The 19864-nt window shown below is 39.5% G+C and overlaps 1 protein-coding gene across 6 annotated transcripts in view; it reads left to right on the forward strand.

Annotated features, from left to right (window-relative positions):
* The window catches only part of SCaMC (Short Calcium-binding Mitochondrial Carrier), a 228344-nt gene that overhangs the window by 179365 nt on the left and 29115 nt on the right, over positions 1-19864 (forward strand). Inside the window, exon 1 of one of the 6 annotated variants that reach the window (XM_067105927.1) lies at positions 3156-4014. The exons of 4 other annotated variants lie outside the window; for them this stretch is intronic. In XM_067105927.1, the coding sequence (XP_066962028.1) occupies positions 3491-4014 (524 nt within the window). In that variant the 5' untranslated portion in view covers positions 3156-3490. Of the gene's footprint in view, positions 1-3155; positions 4015-19864 lie in introns of those variants that run through there. One more of the 6 variants, XM_067105774.1, reaches the window with a different exon arrangement.

Genomic DNA, 19864 nt, shown 5'->3' on the forward strand with positions numbered 1-19864 from the left:
CACAATTACTCCCTTTTCTTACCCCACCCCCTTTTTTATTCTCTCTCTCTCTCTCTCTCTCTCTCTCTCTCTCTCTCTCTCTCTCTCTCTCTCTCTCTCTCTCTCTCTCTCTTGTAAAGCCCCTCTTCCTCTCTCATACACACACACACACTTATTCCCTTTTCTTACCCCACCCCTTTTTCATCTCTCTCTCTCTCTCTCTCTCTCTCTGTTAATGTCATCACTCCTCTCACATACACACACACACACACTCTTAATCGCTTTCCTTACCCCCACTCCCATTTTTCACCTCCCTTACACACACACGCACTCTCACCTTCGAAGAATTTTCTGGCTGTGTAAAAATAATTTTAAAAAAAAAAGTCGCGCCAATCTTCATACACATCCAGAGGAGGTGTTATGGAATTTAACCCCCTATTGCGTCATCGATTATCATATCTAATTAGTGGGAGACCAGCGTCTGTCGCTTATCGCCACTTTTATCTCTTTCTCTTGGAACTGTTGCACTTCTTATCGGCATCACTCGTGTTCGTCGAGGATCAGCTTCGTAGAGTGATTTGTGTCATTTAATTTTGCTTTGCGTTACTGCTTCTCTTTCGTGCCGTGATTGATTCGACTGATTGGCTTCCGTACGGACTATTCTGGCGTCAAGTGATTGTGGTTATTAAACCCCATATCCAATACCTCCTGTGTCCTGTCCATTATATTGCGATTGCCTTGTTATTGATATTATTATTTTCCCACACGGATGAAAAGGAAGAACAAAGCCAATAGATGGACCCACTGAAAATTGCAGACGATTAGAGCAAATCAAGATGAACCAGCAGAAAGCACAAGTATAAACGACTAACGAATCAGGTTATGGAAATGGCCCTAATGATTAGGAAGTGTTTGTAAAGAGCATGAGGAATGAGTCAATATATGTAACCTGAAGATGAAGTCTGAACGTCCAAAGATTGATCGTATTTCCATTTTTAATCAAATCACCATTGCAGATACAAATGTTCTTTTGTTTATCATTTATTTTTCCGTTTTTCCTGCAGCCGTACTTTGGTTGCGTAATGGCAGGATATGTCTTGTCGTAGCGGGTCCGTAGGATGCTTTGTGTTGGTTCGTCTTGAGATCAGTTTTTGCACCCTCTCTGACTGGGTTGCCTCATGCTACCTGCGTCGCCAGTGGATTTTTTTTTTCTTCTTGTTTTTTGTTACTTACGGACACATTTTCCTTGTGAGGGGTAAGTTGCTGTCTGCTCATTTTCTGAGCATGGTAATCAAGAATACTATTATTATTATTATTATTATTATTATTATTATTATTATTATTATTATTATTATTGCGTAAACAGAACACTATGTCGAGCTTCTTGTGACATAAAGATCGACAGTTATACACGATATATATAGGTATATACACACACACGCACATATATACATATATATGTGTGTGTGTGTGTATTCAGATGTACTACAGGGAAAATGAAACTTTAGGTATAAATTCTGACCATCTTCGCAATTAGTTTTCTAAGACATCTTCAAGAGGACTGGTACATATTGGTAGAAATTAACATGTATGCTAGTGCGACAGTGCAGACGAACATACAACCAGTTGGAAAAAGAGTATTCACACTTTATAAGTAGTGAAAAAGGATGAGCAGTTATCTCATTAGCGTCTGAAGTTGGTGTTCCATTTACAAATCTAGTTTAACTTCGGCCCCTAGCTGCAACCGCTTTCGTTCCTTTTGCTGTACCTCCTTTCACATTCTCTTTCTTCCGCCTTACTTTCCACCCTCTCCTAACAATTGATTCATAGTGTAACTCCTCCTGTTACACCTTTCAAACCTTTTACTGTCAATTTCCATTTCAGCGCTGAATGACCTCATAGGTCCCGGTGCTTGGCCTTTGGCCTAAATTCTATATTCAATTCAATTCATCTATGGGGGTGTGCTCACTCCTTTCCTGTAGACCCAGGTAAACTACCTACCTTAAAATCTATACATTTTACATATTACTTTGGTAGTAAATGGATCGAAGTTATACTTTCCTGACTTACATTCACATTCTTACTAAAACTTTCTTGTATAAAATTGGATTTCATAATAATTATTTCCAGTTTATTATTGGAATTTTAGCTCCCGTTCAATTAATTGGTGGCATATTGGTTTCACTTGTATGAAGGAAAATCGTGTTATTCTCATGTGTATATCATGTGCATTTTTCCCTTTTCTAATGGTTTTCCAGTACGACCAGTATAAAAAATGTCACATGACCTGAGATTCGAGTTCGGGAGAATTTTTATAAGCGATTTTTTCATTGTTTTATTGTCTCAAGTAGTTGAGAAATGTCTTTGAAATTATTAGAGTTGTACATAGGCAGAAATATTGGTGGGTTTTCTGTCCGCTGTATTTAAACCGCTGTATTTAAACCCAGTACTACTTCTGGGTAGTATGCAGTCCAAAAAAAAAGAGAAGAATACGCCATAGTCATTTTCCACTTCTATTTTTACATTGCAGTCTAATATATGTATTGGAATAGATAATCATTTACAATTGCATTTTGTCCTTAGATTTATTGGGATACACTGCTTAATTTTTTTCCCGATATTTCTATACTAGTTTCGTGTACATTGATCAGTCCCGATGAAACCACACTCTGCTCGAATATTCCGTATCTTACGTATCCAGAATCCTCCGGGTGAAGGGTGTCTAGAAAAGGGAATTTTCTTGCCTCTTGTATGGCTGCCTGCTGCTATTTGTATGGGTACGAACGACACTCATTATATACATGTACATCTTGCAGTTTGGGGGAAGTGCTTCGTTTAATTTTTGATGATAAAGAGAAAATATGTCGGTGATAATAATTCGCAGAATAGGATGATAGCAAGTGTCCAATAGGAAATTCCATGTTGCGTCATGGGAGTTCAGCACCACAGCTGATCACCTACGTCATAGGGGTGAATTGCCACGTACCCTGTAATCGCACATATAGATTGTTTTATTGATGTGTAATTTGTTACCTTTATTTCTTGCAAATAAAACCTTGCGAACGTCTTCTTATCGAATGGGGTCAGTTTGGGGTGAATGAATTGGCTTCACGAGCCAAACAGGGAAGAAAACAAGTAAAGGAGCAACCTCATAAGTAAAGACTACTTGGCAACTCTTCATTCAAACGGCTTTGGGGCGGACGCAGGCTCTCTGAGAACTTCAGTCGGCTGTAGTGTGGGTTGAACACTAGTGAGGGTAGGTGGTATTTCATCGACCGGGTTCTATTATCAACTCGAGATTGTCGTCTTGCTCTGCAACTCACATTGGTACCCTGATGATAGCGGTTTTGTGCCAGTGTAGACTATAAAAAGCCAAAGGAAATAGTGTTTAGGTGCGACAGTTCATTTCATAACCGGCTCACATCAGGGTGGCGATTCCTTCCAGAAAAATCCTGTGGAGATCGCACCCGCAGGAATCTATTTGAGTTACTGAAGAAGCATTCCAGTCAAAATGACGATGTTAAAACCCGGCGAAGATATAACCACTTCGGCTTACAGTGCCCACCACGAGAACTCCATGGGCTTTCCGGACCCACTCAGAACCCACCAGAACCACGGGCTGACGACTGCCCACAGTCAGCTAGTCAACGCCAACCATTCCCGGTCCGACTTGGGCTCTGCAGTCGCCTGTGATACCCATGCTAGTCGTTACTCCCATAGGCCTGCTGTGCCCAGCGGCGACCCCGTCACGGATCAGATTAAGGATTCACGCCGCCTCTCCGATTCGGCGAAATTGGGCGGCGGTGTCGGAGAAAGTACTGCGGGTGGTGGCGGAGGAGGAGGCGCGGGCGGGGTACAGCACAGTGTTGGGGCTGCACGAGGGCTGTCTAGTTTAAGTTCGCGGGGTGCCGTAGGGGCTCTAGTCATGGTCTATGGTTCGGCGGAAGTATGTGCTAGAACTCAGTGCGGTTTGACTTACCTCCCGTATAAACCTCATCAGTTGAATAGTCACCATCCACGGTCGCATTCACAAGGGTAAGCAGGAAATCGTTTTCTTTATAGGCCAGCGGTCTTTATTATATATATATATATATATATATATATATATATATATATATATATATATATATATATATATATATATATATATGTATGTTACTCAATAGTTTATTGCTTTTGACCATCACCAACGTGTCTACTTTTCCTTTGAGCCAGTTGGTTCCTTAAATTATTTTCCCAATTGAAACCAATCGCCACGCTTCGATAGTGAAGCTTGAATAGGCTATTGAGTATAATATTTAAGTTATTTTAAGGGTAGGGAGTAAATTGTCTCCCATAATGAAGACCATAGCCAAAGGTCAACCCATTTGTACCACAGCAGAGAAGAAATATCCAGTAGTTTAACATGGCAGTGAATATATATAGTCCCAAAGCAACACCAAAAAAACGCATATTGAGGTAAGTACTGGGTATTATTAGGTTTAAACCAACTGCTTGCGTAATAAAAATTAGGTCACTCATTTAATGTTGGTTTCGGTTGCGATAATATTGATTGTTTACAAGTTTGCCATTGCCAGTGTCCTTTCAATTTCGATTGTGTAATTTCGCCAGTCGTTTGAAAGTTTGCCATTCAGTTCGATTGTTTAAAACTTCTGTTGAAATTACACCTCGCTCAAAAGGCCCGTGATGCCTTTCGGCAGATGAAACCCGGATTAATCATCATCATCATTTTTTTATGTAACAGTTTAGCAAGAAGGGTCTTGCACCATTGAAACATTGGCAGGGTATATTGGCTAATCGTCAGCACTGAAGCGCCACATTTTAAACCCCTTTTTACTTTAAAGATGCCTTACTATTATTTAAATCTGTATTATTTATGAATATTTACTTGAGACTGTATATCGACGAAGGTGTTTTGAAGTGTTATTCTCTCGTAGGGGGGTTCGCTTCAGTGCACCTCAGGCGATGCACTGTAGGCATTACTTAAGGTTCTTTCAGCGTCCCTTCGGCCCCTAGCTGCAATCCCTTTCATTCCTTTTGCTATGCCTCCGTGCATATTCTTTCTTCCTTATATTCCACCCTCTCCTAACAAATGATTCATCGTGCAACTGCGAGGTGTTCTTCCTGATACGCCTTTCAGACCTTTTTACTGCCAGGTTCTGTTTCAGCGCTGGCCTCATAGGTCCCAGCCCTTGGCCTTTGGCCTAAATTCTATACGCTATCAATTCTAGTGTGATTCTAAAGATGACTCCCAGATTGGTAAGGGCCAGGTAGCCGTAAGGTTTGCGAAAATATCTTTAGTGGAGAGATACTGTAAGTCTTTCTTTCCCTGTTTAGTATTCCGGGTCATCTCCCTATGAATCAAAAACACTTCTATTTAAAATTTATGCATATCTCGACCGTCTTCGGCCTCTAGTTGGGGGGGGGGGAGAGGGGGGCGAGTTCTCTCTCTCATTCTGGTTCCAGCCAGATATTGGCAGCTTGCAGTCCTGTCTTCAGCTACTTCGCGTGCATGGGTAAAAACTTATCAAATTGACTGTAGCTGTGGGCGACTTTCTAGACTGATCTGCGGTTACTTCACAAAATGGAATTTATATAGTTAGTCGTAACTGTTTATTCCTGATTTTTAGCAGATTATTATTATTATTATTATTGTTGTTGTTGTTGTTGTTGTTGGTTGTTATTTTTGATGTTGCAATCCGTCCTTTTACTACACCTCAATTTTTAAAGGTTTTAAAAACTTTAAGAACTTTTTGCTGAGGTTTATTTACTAGAACTTATATTAATGCGGTCACCACTAACTCAGAGGGAGCCAAGTTGCTGCCATCATTGTGTTGGAAATTTTCCTGGTCATGATTGCCCGTTAACGTTGAGTGCATATCGGAACGTTCTCTCTCTCTCTCTCTCTCTCTCTCTCTCTCTCTCTCTCTCTCTCTCTCTCTCTCTCTCTCTCTCTCTCTCTTAGAGGGACCCGTGTAGCGGGCGTGTGCCCTTAAGTCCAGTCTCTCTATGTTGCCCCAAGGAGTGAATTATGTACCTAGTTGTTATACGACTTGTGCAGGTCGTAGCTTTGGTGGAGGTGGGAGAAGATTTCAAGGGACATTCGAAACAGGAGAGCTTCAACGAGTTAAACATCATCCTCATAACCGTAAGATCCTTTAGTCCTCATTCGCCCCTGTTGTTGGGCAAGGGAAGGAACGGTATGGGCACACTTGCTCTAATATCCAAAATGCCCCCGGGGATGTGAAGTGTAAGTTGTGCCAGGTTGTTAGTTGATAGCTGTTGGTAGCAGTCAGCTACGAAACCCTCACCCCACCTCGGTGAAACAGTTTGATTATCAGATACCGTTTCTCTCTTATCCTCTTTCTCGCATTATGACAACTTTCTTTCAGAAGCTTTCTTTGAAATACAGTAAGCCGAATTTGCAGGGATCCCCCACCCCTCCCTCTTCTTCCATGCCCCTTGGCACGAGAAGTCCATCAGTAGGCAACGGCAGACGCTCGGTGGTTATTTTTAAGGTCGAGCCAAAATGGACTGGATTTTCAAGCCTGCCGAAAAACGCGTGCTGTTGATTGGCCTGCCTCTGGATATACTTTTATCAAAAGACGAATGTTGTTACTTGCCTTGGTGAAGTGAGATTCAATCGAGAGAGAGAGAGAGAGAAGCAGTTATGGAGAGCGCCGTAATCGAAAATGATTGGACAAGGGTACGTTAGGCCTAATTTCTCCTTTTCCTTTAAATTTGTGCCAGTAAACCACAGAGCTATTAAGTATCGCCCCCCTTCTTATAATCATTTTTGACATCTGAAGTTTGTAATGGTTCTGTTGCCTCCATTGGTGTAATGGTTCTGTTGCCCCAATGGAGGGTTGATGTCAGTTTAAAGCTCAGGTAACTGTTGTTTCCAAACTTTTGTAGACACTGCAACCCACCCCAGTTGCAGTGAAAGTGCGCAAGATTCCATTAGGCTTGCAAAAGGTCTGGCAAGTGGCGCACTGGGTTATGGTCAGGGTCGCTACATTGAAGTCGAGCGCGTGTGTGTATGCTATTTTGAAAACATCATTTATCACTTGCTCAAAAGTGAAAGGATGTGATTACAATATTTCCATCCTTAGCAAATACCATTATCGCAGTTCGGCCATCATTTGATGGCCTTGAAAGTGTCCGGTTATGGAAACATCATTGGACAGTAGAGGACTGTAGCATTTACAGACTAGAAACTGTACTCAAGGCTAAGTAAGGCCAAGGCCGTTCAGCATTTGAAGTTGCAATGCTTATAAGGATCCAAGCGTCCTCTCTCTTTTGGTCTCCCTACTCTCTCTGATAATGCCCCCCCCCCCTCCCCCAAGGCGTTTTTAACAATGATTTTATCCAACTACGATGCCCTGGCGCAGTTATCTTACCAACTCTGAGTTGCTATAAATAGTTTGATAAAAACGGGAAGTAAATAGGTGGGGCTCATGTGATCCATTCACGTGCTAAGTTCATAGGCTGCTGACAAGAACGCGGCCTTGGAAAGGGGGACTTCAACAAGTTCGATAGGCTATACCATTTTTTTTCAGGGTAGATGAGACACTTCTCAGGCCCGTTGGGAATGAGATTCTTCGTGGCAGCATTCGTTGTATGAATGCATTCCCTTTTTACATTATGATAGTGGTAATTGATAATACGTAATGAGTGATTTCATAATGGTATTTATCATTGTGGTATTTGACTGGGATGATATATATATATATATATATATATATATATATATATATATATATATATATATATATATTTTTTTTTTTTTTTTTTGGTAATCAAGGCCATGAAATAGAATTCTCTCTCTCTCTCTCTCTCTCTCTCTCTCTCTCTCTCTCTCTCTCTCTCTCTCTCTCTCTCTCTCTGTGTGTGTGTGTGTGTGTGTAACTAGGCCACCTTCTTGAAGTAATTGTGACATGAATTCACGGTACATCATCTACCCATGCTGACACCCCTATTATATTTGCATTCGCAATGTATGGCTATTTCTCATGTGCAATATATGTAACTGATCCAGCTCCGTTGCAATCTTGTTAGAGTTTAGAAGGCTGGCTACTTTTGGCCACTACCCTCTGCCCCGTAGGGAGTCCCGTCATTCACCTTACGTGATGCATTGTAGGCATTACTTAGGAGTCTTTACAGCGTCCCTTTGGCCCCTAACTGCACCTTCTTTCATTCTTTTTACTATACCTCCGCTCATATTCTCTTTCTTCCATCAGACTTTCAACCTTTCATAGCAAATCTGCGAGGTCTTCCTCTTATTACGCATTTCAAACCTTCTTACTATCAATTTCCATCTCAGCGCTGAATAACCTCATAGGTCCTAGCCCTGGCCATTGGCCTAAATTCTATATTTCTATTCTATTTAACATTCTGGGTTATTAGAGTAAGTTCCACCGTATTCATGCATTTTTCCACTGAGTACTCATGTACCGGAAGTCAAGTGCTTTTTAGTTATATAGAACAGTTAGTGTGCTCGAGTTAATGAATGGGCTAATCGTAGAGTAGTTTTGATTTTAAATAACTATTTTGTGTTTAGAATAAGACTGGACACTTGCAGTGCGATAGGTGAAATATATTAACGAACCGAATGTAGTTGTATGAGTAAATATTTTGTTAGGTAGATGGTGTATTGTATGGTATTGACCTTGCTTTAGCTGGCAAAGAGTATTGTGGGGGTACCTGGCTTGGCACTCCACAAAATGTCAGCCTTCAGATGATTTCCGCATCATATTTCAAGTGCTGCAGCCTGGTCTATTTTCATACATATCTTTATTGTAATTAGAGATCACTTTAAGGCAAAATTTCGTTTGGAGGAACCTCACTCCAACTTGATTATCCCCAGTTGGTAAATACCAGTGTACAATGTTTGCAAAAAAAAAAAAAAAAAAAAATGGATCTTTCCTAGATGGTGACCCCCAAGGGTTTTAACCCGGTGTGTATCCACCTTTGCGGCGTGTTTAGTACAAGCCCGTTGGGGATTACCGTAAAAACGTAAACAAGACACTAAATATCATAAAGATAGTGACCCCCAAGAAATTTTAGTTCTAGATAACGACCTCCGAACTTTGTTGTGGTCACTATCTAGGAAAGATAAAAAAAAATACCCCCAAAAAAGTCGTATTGAGACGGTACGAGCTCTGGGTGACATCATTCCAGTTCAGATTCCATAGTATTAGGTAGGAACCGTTGCTGGATGAGTCAAATCTGCCTGCAACGGTAAATTCGTGTTCCAGTTCATTACTTTAGCAGTCTCTCTCCCGCACGCGGAAGCGCAAGCGTGCTATTTATATTACCACTGATGCTCTTATGGCTCGACTCATTCCGCCAGTCTGAGGGATTACTGAAAGTCTTTGAATCTCCTAAAAAATTGGACATATTTCTTCTGTTGAGACTTCATTGGCTAGAGGTTACTTTTCCTCTCTCTCTCTCTCTCTCTCTCTCTCTCTCTCTCTCTCTCTCTCTCTCTCTCTCTCTCTCTCTCGTTCGTTTACTTGGCAACAATTTCATCAAATGAACGGAGTCATTCAATTGTTATTAATGGATTATACACTGTAAAATTTATATTAACTATAAACACACACGCACACACACTTACTTTACAGATGGTCATGCGGACTCAGCCTGCCTCGTAACATTCAGTTCCGAAGCCATAATTGACAGTTTTTCCCCCGTACTCATTCCTCGGAATAACTTGATTCCAAATAAGGAATGGCCTCGACGAGGTAGCCTACTCCGTCACCTCCGGAAGGATAGAAAAATGCGGCAGATGTAATTCAAGTTTGCTGGTGTCTGCTGGGTAGTGGTATCGTGCACAAGAACAGGATCACTCCTCTCTGTACTTAGTTTATGAAACACATGGTCGGGGTTTATGTAACTGTCAAGTACCGGGGGGAAGTAAGTACTTGTCCCCGCCTTACAAGACCTCTCTCTCTCGTTTTCGTTAGGGCTGGTGCGGGCGATATTAGGGGTTATGAAACGAGTCCGTTGTTTCTGTAACATATATATATATATATATATATATATATATATATATATATATATATATATATATATATATATATATATATACATACTGTATATATATATTAATTATTTATATATTTATTTATTGTAGCGTATATTAATCCTGTAAGGTATACCTTAGTTTAACCAGACCACTGAGCTGATTAACAGCTCTCCTAGGGCTGGCCCGAATTATTAGACTTATTTTACTTGACTAAGAACCATTTGGTTACCTAGCAACGGGACCTACAGCTTATTATTGAATCCGAACCACATTATACCGAGAAATGAATTTCTATCACCAGAAATAAATTTCTCTAATTCTTCATTGGCCGGCCGGAGACTCGAACTCGGGCCTAGCAGAATGTTAGCTGACAACTCTACCGACTCGTCCAACGAGGAACTATATACTATATTAATCCTGTAATTGGGCTAGATGAAATGTAACGTAAAGTTTTGGCATATATTCACCAGCTACTTTATTTTATTATGTGAAGATTTCCTTTGCCTCATGGCTACGAAAACGCAAAACCAGGCACGGCTCTAACCCGTCTTTCCAGCATTCCCATTGTTGTCATGAGGGACATGGAAAATTCCATAGTGGCGCAGTGAACGATCTCCAACAAAGCTACTCCTCATCTGTACTCTGCCCTCGTTGCATTGTCTGCGCGGGTTGAAAAATCACCAGTAGCTGCCGCTGTCTCGTTGGGTGCTGGGCGCAGGAGCTTCGCATGTAGCCGCATGGCAACAGCAGCTGGAAGAGGTCTTTTAAAAAGTGGTCTCAGGCGTTCGGTCATCAATCCCTGGACCTGCTGCTTGTTAGGTATAGAGGGAAGTGCCAGTTCATGCATTCGGATGGGGTTGCTTAGCATTGCTTGGAGATCTCTCTCTCTCTCTCTCTCTCTCTCTCTCTCTCTCTCTCTCTCTCTCTCTCTCTCTCTCTCGTAATCCTCAGCTCGAGTTGATTGAAATTTTAGTTATTAACCTAAGTAGATTTTGTGCCGATGAAAATGTAAGATTACATGAATTTTAGCAAGCTGACAAAGTCTCTCTCCTTCTCCTTCCTCAGTGTGTACTCACTCACATTTTGTTTTTTATTTAAGCCGAAGGCCTGGTTCAATTTGTATTTGATTGGCACGTAGTTTGAACAGTATATAGAAATCATTTTTATACATTTAATATATGGAGTTTTTTGCCAAAAAAAATAATTTTTTTTATTAATCCGGAGGCTTATTTGATTTGTATGTAATTGGCACGTAGTTTGAACACTATATAGAAATCTATTTTGGTACATTATGGGTTTTTTCCTCGTAAAGGGTTTCGTTATCGTTTGTGAACATATTTGTAGTACTTGAGGGAAAGTATTTAATTTTAAATGAAATAGTATATCGTATCATAATGTATTTTTTATAAGAACTATACAGTTCAAAATTACTTGAATATCACTGTTATTTTTGAGAGACGGGTGCAGAAGCTCTTATAATTTGTTATATAAAAATTTCCAGCCGTCAAGAACTTTTCCAGCCCTTTCAACCGAGTCATACCATCCTCCTCAGTCGTCAAAGAAAGGTTCCTTAAGAGGATTAAACCGGTCGGAATGAGATTCCGGAGGTGGGGGGGAATTGGGTTCGATTATCTCACTTGGAAAGAGAGGGAATTGCAATCGTGACAGCCCCCGCGCATTGTAGAGGGTAACCCTATGTTGAGCTATGTATGTACAGTATATACCTGTACATTATATAACGGTACATTATATACCGGCATATGCTTTCTTCGGATCTGGTGAGAGTACAGTTCTTAATTTATATATATATATATATATATATATATATATATATATATATATATATATATATATATATATATATATATATATATATATATATATATATATATATATATTTGATGTTCCACTGCTACCGATCGCACTGTGTGTGTGTGTAATATATAACATGTATAGCCTATGTGTGTGTAAGTGCTTGTGTGTATATGTATGTGTATGTATATATACACATAAGCACAAATTTAGAAAAATTAGTAAGACGTCTACACGGAAGTTTACAGTTATTTAAATCATGAAAGTATTAAAAGTAAAAAAAAATATATATATATATATAAAAATAAAAACCTGAAAAGGAGAGAATCAGCAGCACTTAACTGCTGGAGCTAAAAGCTGAGTGGCATCCTTCTTCCAGTTTTTACCTCCAACATTTAGGTACGGGTCTTTCTGCTTTTGAAGGTTTGATTTTTTTTTTTTTTTTTTTTTTTATACTTCCTAACATTTGTCAGCTTTGTGTACGTTGTTTATACCAAGTCTTTCTTTTTTTCTTTAATATTTTGTGTCGTTTTACAGGCCTTTAGATGAAATTTGGTACTTCTCAAAAATTTGGCCGATACCACAAAATGCTATGCTTTTTGTTTTGGCCAATTTAGTCCACCTATATATGTACATGTATGTATGTATGCATGTATGTATGCATACACATATACGCATATGTACATGCTTACTCTAAATTCCACATCCGTTATGTTCGTGAATTGCTCAGCTACACCTCTCAATTTGCTAGGGACTACCCAGTCAATCAGGCCGATCAGAGGAATATATAAGTTTAAGGTCCGGGTAAGTTTCAAGACCAGTGACATTTTCCCGCAACAGCAGAGTTTCTGGATTTGTTAAAGTGCGCGCAGAATCTGCTCCGGAGAGGTTAAAGATAACCTCGCCATGCTGTGACGAGGTGAGGGGGGTGCGTGATTTTGCTTTCTCATGCGCTCTCGGGTCGTCCTCATGGCTTGGCATCCATCATCCCAGCTGCAGCTGCCTGCTTGTGCGTTTGCCATCAGAAGCTGTCGATGTTTCTGTGCATCGGAGTACATTTGTGGGTTGGTTGTTTCTGATTGGTTTCTATTCTTAATACAATCTATGTCTGGAATCACATTTTCTGATTGGGTTGCTATGCTGGGCGAAGCGTATTTGTGGATTTTTTTTTGGATGAGTTGTATTCCTTATATATATCTAGGATAGTATTTTACAGATGAATTCTATTCTACATTTTAGGGATACAGTATTGAATTCATGGTTGGACTGCATTCACGAGTGCTTGAGGATTTATTTATGGGTGAGTTCTTACGAAATGCGTTTGTCGATTATTCTATGGGCGAGTCCTGCTGTTAATTGAATATAGGCCTATTTCTGGGTTTTTCTTTCAAGTGTCGTATTTCTTTTCAAAGCAGTTTCTGTCAAAAGGGCTGAAATGTTTTCCTACTTAAAATCTTGCCTCACCATCTTTGCTTTGAATAGTGGACAAAGAAGAGCCAATTTTAGGAATCGGTTACGTCACGCGGGCTGGGTATTACATCATTTGGCAGATCAGACGAAGGGTCCCAGTTAATGCAGTGGTTTGCCTGTTACATGAATATTTGATGCAAAATTAAAGGGGAACTGCACGTTTTCAGAGTCGTTAATAAAATAAAACTACAAGACCAAACCCCGTTCTCCAAAATCATGGCTTTTTTTTTTCTTCACTCTAGAAAGCCGGCGGAAGAGGGAGTGAGAATTTAAAGAATGAAGTTATATGGACGACCGTGGGATGTCTAGAGGAACGGCATGGTGGATGGGAGGGGTGCCGGTGGTGGTTGTTGAGTGCGGGAGGGGGGGGGGGGTTGTTCGGGAAGTGGCTGGAGTTGCCAGTCATGTCTGGCTTTGCCAATGGTGGTGGTGAATGTGTCCGAGGGAGGGGAACCCGGCGAGCGTTGCCAGCTAGGCAATATTGATTTCGACTGCCGCGTGAAGGTGCGTTTTTGCTTGTTTCCTATTTTTAGACGTTAGAATTTTAAAACGGAATTTATTTAAATGTTTGCTTTTTCGATAAGATAGTTTTTTTTTTATTAGGTAGCCTACATGAACATAAGGTTAAAGAACGTTTAAGTGTGTTTCCAGTTTCTTGCTCTCTACGTATTTCACACACACACACACACACGCACACACTATCATAATGCACACGCCTTGTGTATTAGCATGAGCTGCATGATGCATAATTATGTCTTACATATATCTTAGCGTAATCCACTTTGAGTTTGCAACCAGTTCAGGGAATGCAAATTCATGTGTAGTTTGTGGTAGTTAGATTGCATAATTGTTTGCCCACATTCAAAGCCGTTGATAACTTAAGTGTGACGTGGCTATGCCCAGTTGCCGTCAGTTGTGAGAAATGAAAATTGGTGGAATAGTCACTTCCTTCCTGTCTTTTATTATTATTATTATTATTATTATTATTATTATTATTATTATTATTATTATAAGCTGCAAATGATTATGGGAAAAATTATAAATACAAGAAAACATATGGTAACATGGTTCATGTTGCAGTAATATTATTAAGACCATTATTAACGCATCCGTACCGTCAAAGTAACGGTAATGTAAGAGAGAATCGAGCTCTTAATTCCCCCCCCCCCCCACCAAGGGGACGTCACACAACGTACTCAACAATATGGTACTGCACCGGATTACTTTCAAAGTGACTGAGGCTACCCCAGGCTAGCCAACGGCAGATGTGAGTGGCCACGTACACCATGGATACACATTGTTATATATATATATATATATATATATATATATATATATATATATATATATATATATATATATATATATATATATATATATACATACGTATATATATATCGTTAAGATTGGTTGCATATGATCGTTACAAATTATTGGAAAGGATGGGTACTAGAACTTGATTTTAAATTAATGGTGAGGTTTCTTTGTGTATTTTTAATATTTCGTAGTCGTGTTGTTAAGTCTGATATTAACATGATAGTATCTTTTCCGTGGAGAGTTGCTGCGGCATTGTATATTAATTTTTTTTATTTAATTGCCTATTTATTCATTTTGGAAATGACCTTGTAATTTATTAATGCTACTAAGAAATTACAAAAGTGAGCGCGTGGTTTTGTTTATTAGCTGAAGCCACTGGGAAAGTTCAAAATGAAACGACAGAGTGCCAAGTACTTTCGTGTATTGTAACACATCTTCGGGGCACAAACATGTGTTAAAATACACGTAAGTAGTTGGCACTTTGTCGTTTCAATTTGAACTTTCGCAGTGGCTTCAGCTAATTTATTAATGCTAGTTAGGAAAAGCTGGCTTTGTGTATTATCGATAGTATTTGGAAATTGACGAGAGTCTTGCATCATTATTCTTGTTGGAACTCTTCTTATATAACCTTCCTAATTACCTTTTTCGTTCTTTAGTAAACTAGAAGGACAAAATGTTAGTCTACGTACCTTTGTGGTAGCCATTGCCAGCATCACAGGGCCACGCATAATCTCGTGACTTGTCATCTGGCACTGGTAACGAAATTCTCTCTCTCTCTCTCTCTCTCTCTCTCTCTCTCTCTCTCTCTCTCTCTCCAGAAGAAGAAGAAGAAAAAACACCAATTGTTATGTAACAGTAACAATTAATTTGCGACTTAAATCTCTCTCTCTCTCTCTCTCTCTCTCTCTCTCTCTCTCTCTCTCTCTCTCTCTCTCTCTCCAGAAGAAGAAGAAGAAAAAAAACACCAATTGTTATGTAACAGTAACAATTAATTTGCGACTTAAATGCTCTCTCTCTCTCTCTCTCTCTCTCTCTCTCTCTCTCTCTCTCTCTCTCTCTCTCTCTCTCTCTCTCTCTCCAGAAGAAGAAGAAGAAAACACCAATTGTTATGTAACAGTAACAATTAATTTGCGACAAATGCTCTCTCTCTCTCTCTCTCTCTCTCTCTCTCTCTCTCTCTCTCTCTCTCTCCAGAAGAAGAAGAAGAAAAACACCAATTGTTATGTAACAGTAACAATTAATTTGCGACTTAAATGCTCTCTCTCTCTCCGTTGTGATTTACAGTGTCAGTGATATGTCGCGAATTTCTTATTTCATGAGGTGAAAGAACATATTCCATAAAATTGTTAGTTGCTATAAATAAAAATATTCTTCCATAAAATTGTTTGTTGCTCTAAATTTACCACTATATGTTGCTTCGCTAGAATAAAGTCATTCCTTCCCAAAACACCTTTTGCGACTTTGTATTTATTTGGTTAAGCATTACCTACGCCGGCACATTGACACTTGAAGAGAATGCGTAACTTAAAAAAAATGGATAAAAAAAAAAGGAGTTGGCATTGGCATTCGGTTTCGTAAGTAATACATATAGTTGGTCAGTGTCGGTGCTTCGTTTATGGGCATACTGCCAGGGTATTTGTCACTTTGGCAACATGTAGCCAGTCCCTCCGATGGGAAATCCCCCCCCCCTTTTTTTTCATATGTTTTTAAAAAACCCAACCCCCTTTTTTACATATGTTTTTTAAAGTTTTTTTTATTCCTCTTTACCTATTGCTGTAGTGTAGTGTGCATTAATGGACTTATAAAACCGAGGATTACTTTTTGCAAAGAAAAAAAAATTAGTTTAATATATGCTTATCGATTAGAAATGATTTTAGTTTTTATAAATGAATCTCTAATATTGGCATGAGAACATTTCTCCCAAAACTCCCAGTCGCTTTTGATATTCTTATAAACCCACTCAAGACATGGCGATGCTCGTTCGTTCATCCAGTCACTCACTTGCGCGCGCGCACACACACACACACACACACACACACACACACACACACACACACACACACACACACACATACTGTATATATCTATATATCGCACATTACCACAGGTGAAAAATAAGAGACGGGGTGTAGGTCCTGACCGGTTTCGACTTTATTTTCAAGGGTGTGTATCAGTCCTTCGTCAATGGCTTGAAAATAAAGTCGGAACCGGTCAGGACCTACACCCCGTCTCTTATTTTTCACCTGTGGTAATGTGCGATAAATGAATCACGTACAAAAGTGATTGCAATCATATATACTGTATATATATATATATATATATATATATATATATATATATATATATATATATATATATATATATATATATATATATATATATATATATATATATATATACCGAATAATCCATTAATAACAAACGAATGGTTCCGTTCATATGATTAAATTGTTGGCAAGAAACCGACGGGGAAACTGGTTACCTCTGCTTAGCCTTTCAAAAATAGAACCTGGTTTCCCTTCCATGTCCCGAGCTTGGAACTGCATTGCTTGCCCTTGGTGTGGTTTGTACTCTATAAATATTGATGTTTTGCGTTCATTGAGTCGCAGTGTAACAGTACCATAATGAATAAGTCAGTGTATAATATGTGATAGTTTTTTTTGCTTTTTCAGAGGAATTGCCTTCAAGCTCGAATCAGGGTGTTTATTTTTATAAAATATTTTAAATGCAGTGTCTGCAATAATGTAAAACTGCGATGGTCTAAGGATATTATGCCTGATATTAATTCTCTCTCTCTCTCTCTCTCTCTCTCTCTCTCTCTCTCTCTCTCTCTCTCTCTCTCTCTCTCTCTCTCTCTCTCTCTCTTCCTTGGCTTCTCACCAAATGGCGTTGTTTCGAAATATTAATATTGATTTTTTTTTTCACTCCGGGAACATACTTCTGAAGCTGGTAGTTGTGTTATTTGGATGTTTTGAAGGCAATTTTTTTTTTGTACTGTTTTGTAGTATCGTGCTGATTGGTGTATATATTGTATTATTGAAATTCCTTGAATAAAGCTCCTACCATTTAGAAAGATTTCGTCATACCATTCAGGACACTTGCCTCACATGCCGTCTTATATAAGTCATGTTTCGGGGTAGGCCTAACTATACCGTAGTCATGTAGCTTATCAATATTATATATGGCTGTGAGAAGGTCATTTTTTGTCTTTCTTACTTTGACCTGACATTTCGTTGGCCAGTTGCCTTGTATTTAAGCCTACCGAAGGCTCTTATGACACCACTGCCGAATAGTTTATGTACTGTATATCTGTGTTGGCTACCTAACAAATTATGCATGATTATCCTTTTCATGTCAGGCGGATTGACGGATTGACTGATGTGAGCTTCTCAAACGTCGTATGTTGAAGATGTTTAACGCGGGTAAATTTGTATGACGAAATCTCATGCTAGGAAATTCCATGGGGGTTAGTACCGTCAGTGTACCGCATGCGGTGCACTGTAGGCATTGCTTCAGGTTCTTTGCAGCGTCCCTTCGGCCCTTAGCTGCAACTCCTTTCGTTCCTTTTACTGTACCCCCATTCATAATCTTCCTTCCATCTTCCATCTTGCCAAAAATTATTTCATAGTGCAACTGCGAAGTTTTCCCCCTGTTACACATTTCACACGTTTTACTGTCAATTGCAGTTTCAGCGCTGAATGACCTCACAGGTCGTCCCAGCGCTTTGCCTTGGGCCTGAATTTTATATTCTATTCTATTCTCAAGCTAGGAAACGAAAACTTGACAGCTGGGAAAAAAAAGGTATACTGCAGTTTAACCAGACCACTGAGCTGATTAACAGCTCTCCTAGGGCTGGCCCGAAGGATTAGACTTATTTTACGTGTCTAAGAACCAATTGGTTACCTAGCAACGGGACCTACAGCTTATTGTGGAATCCGAACCAAATTATAGCGAGAAATAAATTTCTTTCACCAGAAATAAATTCCTCTAATTCTTCAGAGGCCGGACGGAGAATCGAACGCGGGCCTAGGAGAGTGCTAAGACTCAGTAGGGAAAGATGTCTGACATTCGCGGAGAAAGCCGTTAAACTGGTGCCTCTCCTGTTCCCAGAATCTTTCCTTTAGGTGGTGTGCGTTGTTAGGGTAAGTGCGCTCGAGAGAGAGAGAAACCCTGTGGATTACCTGTAGATTGGTTCCACCCCACCGGGATGGGGCTTGCCCTTGGAGGCCTCCTCCAGGTACCTCCCTAGTCTGGGATCGGTCGTTATTTGTATTGGATATTGAGAAGAAGGGGGAGAGAGAGAGAGAGAGAGGCAGGCAGAGAGTTGCATCGTAGTACGGAATTTGTATTCATAAGCCTTTTTTTTAAGAGTCAGATAGTTATATTCTCTCTCATTAAGCGAAATAGCTCAATTACAGATGTCCTTGGCTTTATTTTTGAGGAACTGGCGTAAGCCAGTTTTTCTTCACTTGGCTTCAAAGATATTGATATTATTCAGAGCTTCTAATTGGTTCATTTTGAGGAGTTTGTTTGGAAAATGTAACAACTGAGACAGCTAATTTTTTTATATTTTTTTTATGTTATGGACTATCAAAAACTGAGACAATATAAAAAAATGGGACACGCCAGTTCGCCAAAACAGGTGCGAATTAACCTGTGTGGTCGTGGATAGGTCCCTAATAGTAGCAGTAGGGTAATTTTTGCTAGAAATGCCGTATATTTTTTGTGCTTGCCTCGAGATTTTGTCACTAAGTAATGTTAGAGAGTTACTGGGCAAAACTACCTCACTTGGCCGTATAATTGTCTGGTACATAGTAGCGATTGATCATTCTACAAACTGCTCGAAGGTCATCCCAAAAGAGGCACGGGCGGACAGTGTGACAGTATGGCTCGTGTTGCAATGCACTTAACAGCCAGTAGTTGCTCTTGAGACGTAAAAATACTCACGAAGAAAGACATCAAAAGACCAATCTTATGTCGTAATTTTTTCCAAGCAAAGGTTTTTTCCATATCTAGCGTGCGATTTTTTTTTTTTTATGTAATACTCCGGTGTATTTGTGCATATTTTTCCTTGTAAGAGGTGTTTTGATGTATAATTTTACATTTTCATTTGTGCTACTGTTTCCAGTACATTGTTTTAATTCGATTTCTATGTGTAGTCTAGATATATTTATTCTCCCCATATTGTGTTTTCCCTTTTGCCTTGTGGTTTTGCTTACATTTGCTAGGATTAAATCCCTTGTCTTTTTCAATGGG

This window comes from Macrobrachium rosenbergii, chromosome 1 (assembly GCF_040412425.1).
Source record: "Macrobrachium rosenbergii isolate ZJJX-2024 chromosome 1, ASM4041242v1, whole genome shotgun sequence".
NCBI lineage: Eukaryota > Metazoa > Arthropoda > Malacostraca > Decapoda > Palaemonidae > Macrobrachium > Macrobrachium rosenbergii.